At 31.4% G+C, this 18,711-nt stretch overlaps 1 protein-coding gene across 2 annotated transcripts; it reads right to left on the reverse strand.

The window, feature by feature from the left end:
* Nucleotides 1–5,527: 5,527 nt before the first annotated feature.
* LOC118042601 (protein IQ-domain 26) lies at nucleotides 5,528–9,287 on the reverse strand. Of its 2 annotated transcripts, XM_035050312.2 has the most exons (4): nucleotides 8,914–9,287; nucleotides 7,451–7,936; nucleotides 6,438–6,641; nucleotides 5,528–6,351 (listed from the first exon to the last, which is right to left on the reverse strand). In XM_035050312.2, exons 2-4 carry the CDS (start codon nucleotides 7,856–7,858, stop codon nucleotides 5,728–5,730), a joined length of 1,236 nt encoding a protein of 411 aa, XP_034906203.1. In that variant the 5' UTR covers nucleotides 7,859–7,936; nucleotides 8,914–9,287; the 3' UTR covers nucleotides 5,528–5,727. The 2 variants fall into 2 exon arrangements, with proteins under 2 accessions (XP_034906203.1, XP_034906202.1); XM_035050311.2 differs by lacking the exon at nucleotides 8,914–9,287 and having other exon boundaries at nucleotides 7,451–8,374.
* Between the last annotated feature and the right edge of the window lie 9,424 nt (nucleotides 9,288–18,711).

The raw sequence follows: 18,711 nt of genomic DNA on the forward strand, positions 1-18,711 counted from the left end.
GAAGATTTTTTTTTATAAAAATCTTAACTATAATTAACACGTCACTTACCCCTCAAGCCTTTAAGCATAATCTTACATTAAAAGGCTTAAGAGATTTTGAGGGGAACAATTGGTCATTAGACTTCTTATCTTTCTTTGGAAAGAGGCGATATGGCTTTGTAGATCTAAAAATATTTATAAAAAAAAAAAAGGGTTTTTAGGAAGACCACCCAACAATGCACAATAAATATTGCAAGCTTTTGGCCTTCCTAGGGTTATAGATGATGTGCGATCTATCTTACTTTCCTATCTTTCCCTCTTCTTATACTTTTCTAGGATTTTATGACATTGATATTTCTAATATTTTACAAGAGAGCAATTTTATAATAGAGAGGGATTCATTGACTAGGTAAACTAGATCTTTTTTCCTTGTGCTTCCGTAAAACCTTCTTCAATCTTTTCTTTCTTCTACCATTATGACCTCTAGAAAACAAAAATGAAATATATCTTCTAAAGGTAATTTTAGTTTTAGGCCTGAAACTGAAACCACTCATCGAAGATCTCCAGCCATAGGAATTGACCTTAAATTTGAGAAGAATAGTGCCTAACCTTTTTCTACTAGAAAAAGAAATGAGGATGTTCCCCAAAAGATTTTAAACTTAAAAGGACAACTAAGACTTCCCAAAACTCTTTTAGATGACACATAAAATTCAGTGACTTATGACCAAGTATCCCTAGCCAATTTTAGTCATCTAAGGGATTATATTATGGTCATCCTTTAAGTTGGTGATCGTATCTCTCAGGTCACTAGCAAATATAGTAGGGTTAATATTAACATTACAACCCCTATATGTTTATACAAGTTTGAATACTCATTTCTTTTACAAGGGTTTGTAAAGGATGTTTTGAGGTACTACAATCTCAGTTCTGCTCAAATTCATCTTAATGGATAGATGTTTCTATCCTCATTTGAAAGATTATTGAGGATTTTGAACAAAAAGCCTTTAGTTATGGTATTTAGATAATGTTATACCTTAATCAATAGCACCTTCAATCCCTTGGTTTTTTATTGTTATCAATAGGTGAAATTGACCAATGAAAAATACCATGAGGAGAAAGTCCTTTCGTTTAAAAAATAAAGTGGGTAATGGGTAATAGTAAGATATATTGGCTTAGTCAGACCTCAAGATAAGTATAGCCTAATCTAGAGTTGTATCCATTATTAGAGGATACCCCTAGCAAGTGTAAATGAAAAACTATTATTGGGCCTAAAGGAGGATAGGGTTTGCACCAATTAGATAATCTTCATATTAAATATGACATCAATTGTATGGTCAAAAGGCTATTTAGCGTTTCAGGTAATTTTGCATTTATATGTTTGTTTATTTCAATACCTTTCATTCTTTGGTTGTGTCTTTGTATAAGGTACCTAGGACCATTGGATCCAAATTCAGCGGGTTTGCTCCTTCTATACCCAATCACGTGTCTATGCCTTCTCCTAACGATGAATCCTCTTCTGAAGAAAATCAACCATTAAAGAGAAGACAAAGTGTTAGATCTTCCATTCAAATGAACATCCTGAACAAAGGGTTAGATCTTCCATTCAAATGTCCATTTCAAATTTTCATAATCCCAATCCAAACTAAGAATGTTCCTAAAGACATCCTTATAACTAATCTTTTTGCTAATGAGGTTTATCAAGAGGTAATAGGGGGGTCTTTTCTCCCCTATCAGGGAGTCTTGGGATGCCAATGTTAACCTTGGTCATTCTGGAGGTTGCTTCTTGTTGGAAAAGAAGGATAATTTGTATCCCTTCAATTTCTGATGTGGAGATTATTCCCCCTCCATATAGCGGTCTTATTCTCACAAGTCCAATTTACATGTTTCCTAGGTCTTTCAGTCAAGCTCCTCCACCCCGACATCTTCTTCAATCTCAAGTTGGATCATGTCCCTATTTGTTTCCCCATTCTAATTGAGGAAAAGAGAAGGATAATGAAGACTATTCTCCAAGGGACGTTCATACTTGAATTGGACTAAACAACATGAGCCTTCACCTTTGCAAATCTTCTTCCAACGCTTTAAAGGAAGACTAATGTTGCACGTGTGCGGCGGTGCGACGATCGTCCACCCTCAAGAAAAAATGGAATATGATTTATTCCTGGCAAATATGGTAGGACAAGGAATTCTTGTCTCTTATCGGTAAAATATGGACTGGGAGTTGCTACCTAGTATTCTGGTCACTAGAAACCCTAACTAGTTTCAGAGATGGGGTACGAAGACTGATTGTGTAAAGGGAATGTATTAGTACCCCAATTACGCCCTACCTAAGGTAAGCTGCATTATTTCGTCTGATAAAATCTAAAGTCTTGTTGTGATTTCTAATTGTTGGTCCGTTTAATGTTTAAGAAAAGTCCTCTGTAAAGGGATGGGGTACGAAGACTGATTGTGTAAAGGGAATGTATTAGCACCCTAATTACACCCTACCTAAGGTAAGCTGCATTATTTCGTCTAATAAAATCTAAAGTCTTGTTGTGGTTTCTAATTATTGGTCCATTTAATGTTTAAGAAAAGTCCTCTGTAAGGAGATCCTTATCTTATCGGGTAAAAACCTAATTATTCTAAGTCGGCAAAAGAAAATATCTGTTTAATATCAGGAATACGTTTTACGTATAAATTCATAATCCCTGATACTAAAATCAAACAAAATAAAGTTTTTGTTGTTTTTGAAATTTTGGTCAATGTTCTCTTGACTTTAATAAACTGGTTATTAAAGCTAAAATACATGCTAAAACATTGTTTTTTGGTGTATGAAAAACACAATATGATTTTTTAGTTTTAAGACACTTGGTTGTATGCACAAAAACATTTTTTTTCTTTTTTTAATTTTTTTGTATTTTTGGAAGTTTTGAGGAAAAACCGGGTATTTTAATACCGGATTTATATTTTTACGACATAAAAATACTACCCGATATTAATCAAAATGACATAAAAACTACATAAAAAAATTATAAAATAATGAAACAAATATTTTTTATTTTTTCTTTTTGAAATGGGCCGGGTCAGGCCCAAATACATGGGCTGGGCCGAACCTGACCCAACTACATGGGTTGGGCTCAGCCTAGCCCGTGTAAATAGTGCCCTCCACTATTCACATGCTACGTGAATAGTGGAGGCTGGCAGAATGAAGTAGGAGAAAGAAGAAGGGGAGAACGACTAACCTGCGGTGGTTGCAACCATTGGTTGTGATACTGGAGGCGACAGGCAGCGGCGCTAGTGGTTCGTGGTGGCCGGCGGTGCTGTTTTCCTCTCTCTCTCTCCTCTGTTTTACGCTCTTGTCTGCTTCTTCTTTTTCTTTTTTTTTTCAATTTTTTTCTTCTATTCTGCTCTCTCTCTTCTCTTCTCCTCTATTCTTTTCTCTCGTTTCTCTGTCCCTCGATCTCTCTCTCTCTCTCTCTCTCTCAGGTCTTTTTCTTTTTTGTGCCCTTTCCCCTGTTTTTATAGGCAAAAACAGGGGAAGGAGATGTGGCTGGGGCGGCCACTATGCTGCCGCCCCTCCACCGTCCCTTCAACACATGGAAAGTGGGTCGTGTCATGTCCTTGGTCGGCGTCTTTTTGAGCTAAAAATCAGGAAGGGATGTCGGTGAAAATAGGGAAGAAAATTCTTCTTCTTCCCCTGCCTCGCGCCTCCAGGGGAAGAAGAAGACCCTGCCTCGCGCGTCTTCTTCCCCTGTTTCGAGCTTTTTTTTTTTTTTTTGCAACAGTTGCATGAAACGGCGCCGTTTTTCCCAAAACACGTCGTTTCATTTAAATGGGAATTGGTGCCAAAACGCGTCATTCAAAATCAGGCATTCAATTTGTACGTGTTTTGCAATTTAGTCCTTGGTCTCGGATTTCTTCAATTAAGTCCCTAATTGGCCATTAAACTTCAATATTTATGCAATTAAGCCCCTGATTTAACCAAATTAACTTTCAAAAATTATAATTTGACCCCAGAACTTTAATTTCTTCCAATTAAAGCCCAAATTAACTCAAAAATCAATTTTTCTTGCAATTAAACTCTCTATAAATTCAATTAAACCTTTCATAAAATTTAATTGAGTCCATAAACTTCTGATTTTGGACTTTTCTTCCTCAAATTGAATTTTTTTTGTCAACAGGCTCTCATCAGTCAATGATATACCATCAAATTTTAATTTTTATATTTTTAAACCTCCTCAACCAATTTTTGATTATTTTTATAGCGCTCTGGCATCTTTTTTTTTCACTGTTATATTTTTTTATAATTTTTTTATATTTTATTATTTTTTGTGTGAGGACTCAAAAATAAGTTACAACAACTGATATCAATCAGAACCCAAATACTGATGTAGTTCCTCCAAACACTATCATTATTGTTCAGATCATAATCAATGAATGTGCCAATAAAATTTACAAGTTGTTTTCCAACACCCACAAACAAGCATCCCATTAGTAGATCATGCACCTGAACCCAAAATTATACATGATTAATGACAATCTGGTTAGGTACCTCACCTTCTTTGAGCTAATGAAGCAATAAGAGATGGTTGTCAAAAATCTATGGCGTACCTTCCAGTATCCTCTTCATATCAATTTGATGAAAGAATTGAAACAAATAACAGCCAGAATTGAGATATCCCTGATACACATACCTCTACCTAGGCATAAAAGCAACAAAAGCAATGAAGAATAATATTCACTTCTTTGCCACAAAAGCAAGACCATTAGAGAGACCCGTAACTTCAGCAATTTTAAGAAAACAATGCTGTAAACATTTCTACTTTGTTTCTAATATAACCATCTTAAAAATCGTCATTTTTTTCAGCAGAATTATTATTTTTACCTTACTGCTATTGTGAGTATATTTCTCCCCGAGACCCCCATTTTCTTATTAATGGAGTATTTTTAAAAATCACCACATGATCGCCATTGCATTTGTCGCCATTTATTTTCCACTCTTTTTATCAAGGGAGGGTTTAATTAAGAGATTATAAGAACGTAAATGAGAAATTAATCTAATTTATGTGTTGTAATAAGATTCTTAACAACAGCATGAACTACTAGCATTTGGTGTACCTCAAGACATCAGTGCAGAGCGCACAGGAAAGAGGCAACCGCTGTTCTATTTGACCATTTGCTTATTTCAAAGCCCATGATCTGTTGCCGACCTTAACTGCAGCTTCTTGGTCCCAAAAAAACATAAATAAATAACTTCATCTCCGAACTTTTAAATTTTGAAAGTAAAGAATCACCTCCACCAGACCTCACCCGCATAACTCCTAATAATTAATTAAGGCAGTCTTGACTGGTAGGAAACTACAGGGAAGCTTCACAGAAGCCAGGCCAGTAAATTTCTTTATCGTTTTAGCTAGTTGCCTTGCTGTTGTCTTCACAACTGGGAAAAGGTCGTCATATTTGTGTTTAGAAAATGGGGGCAGAGAGCTTGTTCTTGTTCGAATCAACACTTTACAGAAAGCAACACTGAAGTCGTGTTATTTGACAATGAAACTTTCGTTACGGAAAGTCAATAGTGGAACGAAATAAAACTCTGATTTCATTGATAAGTCAGCAAGATCGATCACCCAAACTGTTGTAAAGAATTTACACAAAGCATTCTTTGTTCTGTGCGCTATTGCCTGTTAGCATTTAGTTGAGGTGAAAAGCTTTGAGAAGAAACAGAGTCTTGTTACTTCCAACTTCCACTTTCTTCTCGCAGTCATCCTTTTTAAATCACTTCTGGTAAGGATGGACCTCTTCACTAACAAATCCGTCAATGACCAAGTGTTCGTCAACTGGGGTGCATGGCCGCTGCATTCTTACACTGCTTATACTATTCCTTGATGCCATTATTTCATTGAGTGAAAGCCTCTTCTTTGACCCCGGTTCTGGTCTTTGCTTTGGCGCGCTATGAGACCTCAATTTGGCCTTAAACGACTGCGTGTTTGCCATGTAATTAGGAAAGTTCGAGTAAGGCCTAAAGTAAGCATCTCCGCAAATACTCTTTGCAGGAGTGGCAGGGGCGATGGACTGGGCGGAGTTTGCAAATCTTGGAGTACTGTGTGAAGTGGAGAACCTACACTCCTCCCCAGTGAAGTACCACTCAAAATCTTGATATCCTTTGCACTCAGGTATGGAGATTCTAGCTGGCATTGGACATGGAAGAGGTGACGAGATGGCCTGGTAAGGAAGTTCTTCACCGCATTCCGATGAGGCAACGTTGAATCTACGAGACCTTGATCTTGGCTTGTAGGTGTCAATTTCAACTATCTTAGGGCTTTCATCAAATGCAGTCATGTCACAAGATGTAAAGAGCCTCTTGCTGTGAAATTCACTTCTAGTATCATCAAACCTCTCCTGGAACCCAAGAAAAAAAATGTTGGTTTTTTTCGTCAAAATAAGAAGAGGGAGAGCATGTACAAGAACGCAAATTTGGTTCTTACATTGGATTTTCGTGGTCTGTGTTCAGAAAATCTGTTCTCTTTGTTGAAAGAACGACGAGCACGTTGAGATCTAATAGCATTTTGAGCTCTTATAAGGGCTTGCATGCTATGAAGAGTTGCTGTAGCCCGTTTCCGGACTAAATAACCCCTAACAACTGCTTGTAGCTTAACCAGGCCTTTCAATGCGCGAAGAGCTTTTCGAGCCTGAGAAATTAAATCAAGATTTAACTCATTAAAGAGCAATTAGCCTACAAAACACATTGCAATGAATTACCTAAAATCACTCTCAAACCAATCATAGAAAAGAATCAAGTGAAACAAAAAAGGGAAAGAATTTCCAATCAATGGTCCAACCCAGAAAGGCAAAGTTTCAAATACAAATTTCGGATTCAGGAAAGCGCACCAAATCCGCCAAAATGAAGAATGAAAGGATCAAAAACAAATCAATGGCCCAGTTAAGGAGAAACCTCGAAAACATACGAACATTGCATTGAACCTGAAAAACGTGTGCACTGTTCCATTACCTATTAAAATCTACTTGTCTTAGCACATGATGGAAGGCACATATGTACAGTTGAAGGAAAGTATGGTTTCGTACAAACATTGATCAGCTTCATTACCATGTCAACATGAAGGTTTTTTTTAAAAAAAAGAAGAACACTGACAGTAACTTTTCAATAATATTTGAAAAGGATCTTCAAAGCTACTCATCTTAAGCATGTCAAAAGCATATGTACTGTTTCATTACCCTCGTGTTTCGTAGCTTTAAAGTAAAGGTTATGCATAATAACATGAACCAAGAAAAACATTTGTGCCTTTAACATTATAATGTAAAAAAACCTGACAAATCTAGAAACATTTCATTACTGTGCAAAGAAAAATACACAAATCTAACCAAACAGAGCAGGAACTGCAAAGACCAGATACACCAAGATCAGAAAACCAACTTTTGAACTTCAAATTTGAGCCCAGATAAATATCAATTCAAAATCAAAATTCAAAAATCCACTCACCAAGTAGCCTCTAAAGACAGTTTGAATTTTGACTGCAGCCCATCTCTCCCTCCCTCCACCAAACATTGTCCCTCTGCCATGGCTGGTGAGCCTCACAACCGCCACCGCTGCCTGAGCCGCAGCCACTGCTGCATCGGCAGCTGCAGCTGTGGCTGCTGCCACTGCAATCGCATGCTTGTTCTGCTCTCTTTCTGTTTCAGAAAGGTAGGATCTAAGCCAGGCATCATCTTTCATGCTCCCAGAGCGATTCGCTGGAGCGTCGTCCTTCCCTGATTTGGCAAAACTCCACCTTTTCTTCTCTTTCTTGTCACTTGAAATTTGTGTGGCAACATCCTCTCTTTCTTTATCTTTGTCTTTCTTCATGCCTAATAAGCCCTTAAACCACCTTGAAGCTCTGCCCATCTTCATCTATCTCTCTCCTCTACTTCTTTCAAGGAACAGCTTGATGTGACAAAACAGATAGCGAGATACAACTAGCCAAGAATCCTAAATAGGTAAACAAAGTATTAAAACTCTGATATAACAGCACAGCACCAATTTGGAGCAACAATTTGTTTATGCTCTACAGTTTGAAGTTGAAAAAACTAGACAAAGAAAGTTGATGTCAAAGAAGCTAAAGGGGCTATAGCTATTTTTGAAGTGTGAAAAATGGGCAGAGGAAAAAAAAGAGGCATGACAGGAATAATTGTATAAAAGGGGTTCAAAAAAACAAAATGTGTGTTTCAGAAACCGAAAACAAGAGCACAAGAGGGGTGTTTATAGAGGATAGAAAATCAAGAACTGCAAGATCTTTAGAATCTTTACAGGTTGCAAGCAGAGAAGTGAAGAGAGCAGTGCGGGAGCAGTATAAAAAAACCTTTAAAAAATAGATAAAGATTAGTTTTTTTCTAAAAAAAAAAAAAGATATCTGACACAACCTCGTGAAAAACTGTATTACAAGACAAAAGGAGGTCACAGAAAGATCAGAGATGCAGATTAAGAAAAAAAAAAACCTAAAAAATAAAGAAAAAAAGAGTTCGAAATACTCATCAGGTATTCATAATACACAAACAGGAATCAGAAGACAGACGACGCATAGCAAGTGAAACTTCAATAATAATATAAGAAATAGCAAATATTTAAAATAAAATCTATTCACCTTCTCAATTTCAAAAACAAACTATAAAAATAAAAATAAAAAAACCAACTTTTCTGTCTCTTAAAACATTTCTCGGATCACTTTCTTTCAGTAGAAAATTTCTCTCTCCCTCTCTCTAACTTTCTGGAGCAACGTGTACTAGATACGCCCACTGACCATCCCGTGAATCGATTCACCTTTTTGCATTTCTTTTTCGAAACCCATTTTGAGTATAGTTTGATTCTCTCTCACTCTCCTGTTTGTTATTGTGATGCTTTTAAAAAAAAATTAATATTTTTTAAATAATAAAAAAAGCAATAATACATCTAACAAGAACGAAAGTTACCCCCTTCTCTTTCTCTACAGAAAGAAAGTGCATTGAAGACGCATAAAAGCTAGAAAGCCCATTAAAGGGGTGCTTTTTATAGGTTCTCTGGATTCCAAAAGAATGAGCCAAAAAGAAAAGCTGAGACCTCCGCTTCTCTGTTGGGCTGGGAAAAGATGTTTCTTCTATGATTTGTGGCTCAGTATCTCTGCCATTGATTCAGCAGAGGAAATCTTTCAGTTTGATGACTCAAAATCAAAAGGGAGTTCCCATCTGCAAATGGGGTTTTGACTATTGTAGATTTTGAATCCTTTTTGGTAAACAAGGACAATGATAACCATTAAGAAGAGAGAGAAGAACAGGGTAGGGGTAAGGTTTTTAAAACCTCCATTAAATTTCCCGATTCTAGGGATATCAAAACTATTTTCATGATATTCATTACTTATTGGGGATGTTGACCGTTGACAGTTGGCGTTTGAGAGTGATTAAGAAAATAATACTTAAATCATCATTAAGTGAATTAAAAATGTTGATTTTTAAATTTGAATGAAGAAGATCTTGACCCCTGCGCTGTAAAAACTGAAAGAGGCTATTGTTAAAGCAGCTGGTGATGTTGATGGAATAAACTCGACAGGAAATTTGAAAGAAATATTATTGAACCTAAACATTGGGAGGGAAATTCAAAAGTGAAAGTACAACGTATGAGTTGGATAGATGGGATAGGTCAGCATGTTCTGCCGAATGGAGTCTTATTATGATTATATAAATCATGATTGCCCGTGATTTTGATTTTAGTTGTGTTTTATTGTTGTGATACATTATTTTAAAAAAATATATATTAAATTAATTTTTTTTCAAACAAAAAAATAATTTAAAGAGATTCTTCCTTCTCTTGAGAAAATGTTGTTATTTTGTCATGAATGAATTTTTTTTTTTTCGCTATAGTGCCAAAAATGTTAAACAATTGTTTACTAATTAGATATATAGCGTTAAACACCATGCGAATTTATTTACTTTTTTCATTTTGTATTACATGAGATAGGATATGATAGAATGATGATTGAAAAGACTAGTTATAAATGAAATCTACATTGATTTTCTTATAACTCGTATGAATATAGAAGATATTTGATACATGAATTCTTAATGTCTTCTTGAAATGTGATATTTTCATTTAATTGAAAATGAAAATTTTCAACAATATGTTTTAATTGTATTTGACTTGTACTCAAAAATTCACAAAGAATTTAAACAAATTTTGTAAACCTATAATAAAATAAACATAATAGTGATAATTATTTTAAAAATAAAATTTTAAGGATAAAAAGCCCTTGAACATGGTTTATTTTAAGGACATCGACAAGATAGATAATCAGTTAAATGAAAAATACTTAAAATTAAAAAAAAAGGCAAAATAATAAATATAGATAAATGAGGGAGTATAAATGCACTCTTGGCTTTTAAAAAAAGCCAAGAATGGTCGGCCACTATAAGAGAGGAAGAGGAGGGTTTTGCCAAAATTCTTCAAATTTTCCTTAAAATTTGCAAGAATATACTAGAACATAAAGATAAAAAGGGGCTAGAAGGAGTTTAGCTAGGGAATTAAAAGAAAAATCAAAGAAAAAAAATAAATAGAAAGGACAGGTTTTGGGGAAAAAAAGAGGAAGAGAAAGAGGGATTAAGGAAAGACTAGTTTCCTTGCCATATTTCTTTCTAAAATTCATGTTTAAGAGGTATGGAACATTAATCAAAGCTTAATTTTGAGTTTTAACATGAAAAAATTATGTTAAGAGATGTTTTATATTATGCAAAAATTAGATTAGAGAAACTGATTGTGTTAATGGCTTGTTTAATGCTTGAAACATAATTATTATAGTAGTTTAACATTGGTTAAAGCATTAATTTAAGGTGAAATAAAAAAAAAAATTCCCCCACCTTAACCATAAGGTTGACCATGGTATAGGGAGAATAGTTTTTAATTTTTGTATTTTAATTATATTAGTATCCAATCAGTGGCGGAGCCAGAATATTTTAAATGAGGGGGCAAATATATTATATGGATATGTATTAAAAATTAATTCGAAATAAATATAGCGACTCGTATAAAGCAAAATTAATTTAAAAATACTCTTAACATAAAAAAGCTTACATTATAATTATTCTCTTTAAGTTTTCATAATAACAAAATTAAGTTCAGTTACATAATAATTATAAATCTTCCATATAAAATTCATGATAAAATACACATTAATTCATCACAACTCATTTCACACACCCATTACCATATAACATGTTGTATATAATGCATGGATATGGATCAACATTGATAGTTTAAATTTATCATGATAAATTATTTTTAAAAATAAAAAAATAGTTTTTTCTTTAAAAAAAAAAAACAACCTTTAATTTTGCAAATATCAATACTTATTCATTGGCAACAATTAAAATGTTTGCTTATTCATCTTATGAAAAAATTTAATTCCATACTTTTATTAATTCAATTAAAAATAATATAACTTTTAATTAATTCAAAATAATTAAATTAATACCTATTATTCAAAAACAATTAAGGGAGTAATTGCCCCCCTAATATACTATGTGGCTCTGCCATTGTATCCAATGATTATAATTTGTGTGGAAGGATTGAAAGAATATGAAAGGGAACTCATGGTTCCCTTTATTGGACATATCAACCTATAGGCTATAAAAGAATAAATAAGAAAAGTTACGTAAATAATGTATGAAATTATCATAGAAAATGTGTTTGAAGTTATTTGGGTTTAGTCGATATCGAATTTCAAATATTAAAATGAAAATATGCAAGTACATGTATGATTTCACAAGATATAATCAAATAGTATCATTTTAGGGAAAACAAAAATGATTAATGATGATGAAATCATCTTGTGATAGCAAAAGATACTATTATGAATAGGCCACAATATAAAGTAGTAGCTAGGACATCACACACTATAGAGTAGGTTCCTAATCTCTAGCATAATTATTTAAGACATTGTTTAGTTATAATATGTAAATTTATTATGTTTGTATTCGATATTGCGAGTAAATAATTTGGGGATGATGAAAGAAATAAATGGGAACCAAAGGAAATCTAAAACTTGATTAATCGTTTCTAGAATTGGACGGCTACTGATATTAATATAATTTATTAATATTGGCACTTCTCATAACTTGATTTGTTGTTCTCAAAATTAGGAGATTAATGATATCAATACAATGTATTAATATCGACATTACCTGATATTTGATTAGTCATTCTCAAAATTAAAAAACTAATGATATCAATGAAATTTATTGATATTAATATTACCCGAGATTTGATTAGTCGATCCCATGATTAGGAGACTAATGATATCAATGGAATTTATTGATATCAGCATAATCCAAGATTTGATTAATCATTTCTGGAATTGAGAAACTTATGATATCAATTATAGACATTAATATCGATATATTTTAGGTGAACCATGTATGATTAGGAAATAAGAAGAAGCATGGATAAGGAAGAATTTAAATGTAATTTAGATGAATTAAATTATTTAATTGATTATTCTTAGAAGAAGAAGAAGAAGAAGAAGAAGAAGAAGAAATATGAATAAGAAAGAATTTAAATGTAATTTAGTTGAAATAAATTATTTAATTATTGTTCTTAAATAATATATTATATGTTGCATTCTTTTCAAGGCCATTACATTCATGTTAGGAGTATATTACTTTCGCATCTTTTGATTATATAGATTAGTCTCACGATATGCATTTTGAATTGTAATATTATTTTGCTTTAGAATATAAACATAATTGTTCATATTTTATGATTATAATTATTTAGTCTAAATGTACTCAACACTTATGCTTGTTGTTTTAATATCAGTTTCTTAAGGATATGGAATCATATATATATATATATATATATATATATATATATATATATATATATAAATGTTGTTTGGAAAACTTTGATTGATGGGGTAAATGATCTAAGATGATTTGATCAAATAAGTGAAATTATGTTGGAATGTGAAACAAGTTTAGTCCATAACCTGGGATTTTTTGTATCTATTAAAATTTCAATAGAAATCTCGGCAGAGTATTAAGTATTCACATTATTACATACAAAAAAAAAATTCTTATAAATTATTCCTAGAAATAATTGGAAATGTTACAAATTTACTATTCTATCTTCAAAGCTTAAATATCTAACTTGACACTTTGATGCTTTTTTCCCTTTTTTTTTTAATGGTGGTGAAAGGCTAAAATAACAAATAAAAAAGTTAAACGATCAAAATGCTTTGATTGACAAAATTTATGATTCAATTTTGATTGACAAAAGACTTATGTATAATATAAACTCAACATGGACTTCAATATTTATATCCAAGAAAGTTTGTTATTAATATGTTTTATCTTTTTATCTTACTAATTGTTAATACCTTACTTGTTAAATGATTAATCTAGATTTATGCTGTATAATACTTGGTACAATATCAGCCGACATCGTTGTTATTAGAGGAATTTGATTTGTTATTAACATAAGTTAGCATAATGAATTCCTGACAATATTTAAAAATATGGTTTTACTAACATAAGATAATTAATATGATCATGTTAACAATTTATAATGAATGATTAAGGATAAATCATTTGATTAGAACTTCTTTTGTATGTGGTTTCCAGTTGAGTAATAAAAAGAGTTTATACTATACTTATTTCTAATACCATTAGTAGATCCTCGAATCCTGATAATTGTTTTTATCATTGTTTAATCCTCACATTAATCCTCACATCTCAAAGATATATGTTAAATTATATTATATTATTTATAATTTATATAGTTGACCTTTTTGTGGATTGACCACGGTCTTGCCAGATTATTTATTACTTTGATACTCTGTATTTGAGATAAAACATCAACTCTTTAATCATGTCAGAGGACAACATCAGGGTCGTGCATTCCATGACCAAACTGCAGGTAAGTGCTAAACACCTAATTTATTTAGGAAGTTTTACAAATGTTAAGATATTTTATTTTTTCTTATAATGCCATTGTAAATATGAACATTGATGTGATATTTTTATTAAGAAAATTGAAAAGTTCTAGTTGTCCAGTAAAGAATTGGTGGCGGTGGATCTAATTGAAGGATTATAATGATTGATACGAATAGTATCATATATTTTTGAATATGCTTTTAAAGTTGATAATAAAGTAACTTTATGATATTTATTATGTATATTGTGGTTGTGCTAATTGCGAACAAATTTATATGTTGAATCAATGTCCGGGAAATTGGGTGGATAAATTGTAAACTGGTAAAGGGGTCAGTGCTCGGGAAATTGGGTGAATGAATTAATGACCATGTAAAGGGGTTAGTGCTCGGGAAAAAAAGGGTGGATGAATTAGTGACCCAATAAAGAGGTCAATACTTGGTAAATTGGGCCTATGAATTAATGGCCTAGTAAAGGATGTCGGTGCCTGGTAGATTGGACAAATGAATTAATGGCCTGATAAAGGGGTTGATGCCTGGTAATTGGGTGAATAAATAAGACACTCGATGATGGGGTCGATGCCTAGGAATTGGGAGGATAAACAAGAAATTAGTGATGGGATCGATGCCCAGGAATTAGACGGATAAATAAGAGATATGGTGATGGGGTTAGTGCCTAATAATTGGGTGAATGGATTAATGACCCGATAATAAGGTTAATGTCAAATGTTGGATGGTTGGATTTTTGAATAGTCAGAAGTAATGGACTAAACTTAGGGTTAGTGTCGAGTTTAGGTAAATGTGATAGATGCCTGGTAAATGGACATAATGGGAGGAACTAGTTGTTTGGATGTTTGGTACTAGTGTCCTAGTTAAAGGGTTACTAAATAGAAGCAATTATCGAGTGGATAATTGGTATACATGGCATAATGTTAACGTGAAATCTTTAAAATTCTTGGAAAACCATTTTATCATAAGAATGAAATGTGTATTGTGATTGAATACGTGAAAATAATTGGGATGTCATGATAATTCTTTTTTTTTTTCAGACTATTGCAACATTAGACCTCATTCTGGGCAATGAGCATTACCACGTGGTGAGGGTCGAATGCTTGGTGATGAGGAATGAGAGTGGTTGTCTGATTAAGAAATTATTGTCTAACTTGGATTGAGAGAAAAAAAAAACATGTTCCTAAATGGTTGCGACAAGCCGAACAAAATTGTTAGGGTGATCCTAGACAAGGAGTTATTACTTGGTATTGATCAGTTAGTGCTAGTACATTGCACTAATTACTGTAGTGATACTGCTGATTAGTGTTTAATAATTACTAAAGACGTTAATAGAAGGACACTAGGAATCAAGGCTTTAAACACAAAATTTAATAGAAGGTTTAGATTGAAGGGTTGGTGTCTTAGTCTATAAAGTTATTGTAAGAGATTAATGACTTAGACAGGGAGAAAAGAACTATAATTGATGGAATCGAAGGGGAACCAAGTTCCTTTCATAGGAACTAATGTTTATTCAATGTTAGAAATGAAATTATTAGAATGGAAGATGTAATGTGATAGTATGAAGTATCAGTAATGGGGAGTACTCTCGTTAAATATGACAGATAGTAAAACATGTTTATGATATTGGTTAGCAAGATGACATGATCAAATGGATGAATATTTAGATCTTAAGATGGATATTCGAGATGACGCCGAACAAAGTAATTGAGATGGTCATTGGCATGAGACTAAAGTGATTAGTCGATTTCACTACTAGAAAATATGAAATAAAAGGGTGATTCTGTGTAATGATAGTGGATAATTGTTTCAGAAAAAAATAGGTGGTATACCCAACTAGCATGAGCAAGAGTGAGTAAAGTTATGAAAATATAAATGTGCAATATTTCAATGAACTGAGATCTTGTAGACAAAACATGTCAAGGTCTTACGGACAAAGAGCATGTTGTGACTTATGACCTAATAATATCATAAAAGTGTAGGAAATCAATGGTTCTACTTTATGCAATTATAGTTGTTCATATTTACATTAATATTAGTCTATACATGACTCCTACCATGAACGATAAGAAGAAGTTTTCCATTACAAGACAGTTGTTTTAGGAGTAGTTCGGATACTATTAAGTTTCTAGGAGTTGCAACCAAACGGAAAAAAGTATTTATGTTTTTCTTAATTCTTATTCATTATGTTTCTATTACATCAAATGCTAATTTATTTTCTTAACCTTTTATCATTTATTATGGTTTATTGTGTGTGGGATTAAGACGTTATAGATATTGAAAAAAGAAATTCCTTATTTTTCTTGAGTTCAAGGCTCATAGAAATTGCATTTATCATGAGAAAATCTCGGGGTGTTACAACCATATTTATTCATAAGAGTAATTGTTTTTTAGCCATATACTAACTATCAGTTAGGACCCCATCAAAACCTTTAAACCACATGAAGACCACTCAATGCAGTTTACTTCAAGTAAGATGCGCTAGGGGTGTTAATGCATTTTCTAACAACAACCAATTTCTTATCGTAGAATTTTTTGATAAAACTAGTATATCGAGGTCACCTAATGACCCTGAAACAAACAACTAAGTGGTGATTTTTTGACCCCCACGAAGTTGCTCATATAACGTATCCACGTGGGACAACATTTATGAATTTGTTTTTATCTTTAATTATATATAGAAAATTTAAGACTTTATTTTATTTTATTTTTAAATTTACTTTTAAGACCATGATAAGTTTTTTGTTTAGAAAACAAAGCTTGCAATTAAAAAAAAAAATGTTTTCATTAAAAAAATCAAAAGAATTATTAATAGAGAAGTATTATTTAGATTGGAGAAATACATTTTTTCCTTTTCTTTTAATTAGCTAAAACTTTGTTTCAATGAAGTATGAATTATTATTTTGGTTAAAAAATATTAACAAGATAAAAATTAAATAGTGGCATGCAGCACAAGAATATGTCAATTTATATATAATTATCAATTCATTTTATAAAGCAACAAGCGTATTGAATTTTTGTTTCACACTTGTAATATTTCTTCATGTAAAAAAATATTAACATTGCGTTCATATTCTTTTTTTTTTTTTTTTCGTAATAAATTAACTTTTGATTTGCCCTGCGACGAACCGCGAGTAAGGCGACGAGGTACTCGCCAATCTCAATAAAACATGCCTCCACTAATAAAGGTGTCGTCTTGTACCGAAGGCGCCGTGAGACACGGCCGAAAAATTAGTTAATGTAAATCAAGCAATTTCTCGATTTAATATGACGGCAAAGGATTTCTTGATAGTCACGGGTGTTTTAAGAATAAAATTAATTTAAAATAAAATAACATGAAAGCAATTTTTAAATATAATAATTTTTAAAAAATATTATTAAAAGATATTTTTTTAAAAAAATTAAAAAAAAAAATTAAGAAAATGATTTTTAAGAAAAGATATTTTTATGTTATTTTATTTTAAATTAATTTATTTTTAATGTTTTCAGATATTTTTAATATAATAATATTAAAAATTGATTTTAAAAAATAAAAAATATTTTAAAAAATAAAAAAAAATAAAATTAAAAAAATGATTTCAACAACAATCTTTACCATGTCTATTTGAGAGTTTGTTTGTGGTTATTTTTTAAAGTAATTTTTATTTATAAATATACTGAAATGATATATTTTTTTTTATTTTTTAAAAATTATATTTAATATCAGTATATCAAAATAATCTAAAAATAATAATAAAAATATTAATTTAAAAAAAATAAAAAAATTAATTTTTTTAAAATATTTTTAAAATATAAAAACAAATTTATTATTGTTACGGAATGGATTATATTTCTTGATAATGTTGTTAGGGTGCTTTTTATTTTTTTATTTTTTATCTTTTAAAGGGAACTTGGAATCTCGAAAAATGTGTGGAAAAGAGATTTTGGAAGTGTTGTTGAGTCAACATCTGAGCATTGTTCTGGGCACCATTTCGATGACATTACTGCTGTTTTGGATGGAAAAAACCTTAACCTTCTTGGAATGTGGCTTTGGGCATTTTGAGGATGTACTTAGTACTTACTTTATTTATTTAAGCACTAATCACGACTTGGACTTATGATTATTGGCTAAAGTGGGTTTCTTCCCCTTCCCCATGTCTTAATAAACACTCATCAGGAGGACTTGTGAATTATTATATAATCACTGCCCACCGGCTTTTTGCTGCTCTCATAAACCCTTTTTTTTTTTTTTTTAATATTTTTATTTGAAAATATATTAAAATAATATATATTTTTTATTTTTTAAAAATTATTTTTAATATCAACGTAAAATGATATAAAAATACCAAAAAATATTAATTTAAAATAAATAAAAAATAAAAACATTTTAAATTTTTTCAAAAACACTTTTAAAACAAAAAAATAAACAGGGTTGACATTCACATGCATCTTTCATTTTTTCTAAGGCTTCATCTACACTTCCATGCCATTTTCGTTGTAGATTTAACATCGGTTTAGGATTATGTGATAACAATTGTTTTTTAAAATAATTTTTTAAAAAAAATATATTAAAATAATATATATTTTTAAAAAATTATTTTTGATATTAGCATATTAAAATAATCTAAAAACATAAAAAAAATTTCAAGCAAAAAATATATATTTAAAAAAATATATTTTTGCAACACAAAAATAAATAATGTATCACTTCTTGAGAACCTGTTTATTTTTGTGTTTTAAAAATACTTTTGAAATAAATTAATTTTTTTTTTTTTTATTTGCTTTAGATTAATTTTTTAATATTTATAAATTAATTTTATGTATTGAT

This window comes from Populus alba, chromosome 1 (assembly GCF_005239225.2).
Source record: "Populus alba chromosome 1, ASM523922v2, whole genome shotgun sequence".
Classification (NCBI taxonomy): Eukaryota; Viridiplantae; Streptophyta; class Magnoliopsida; order Malpighiales; family Salicaceae; genus Populus; species Populus alba.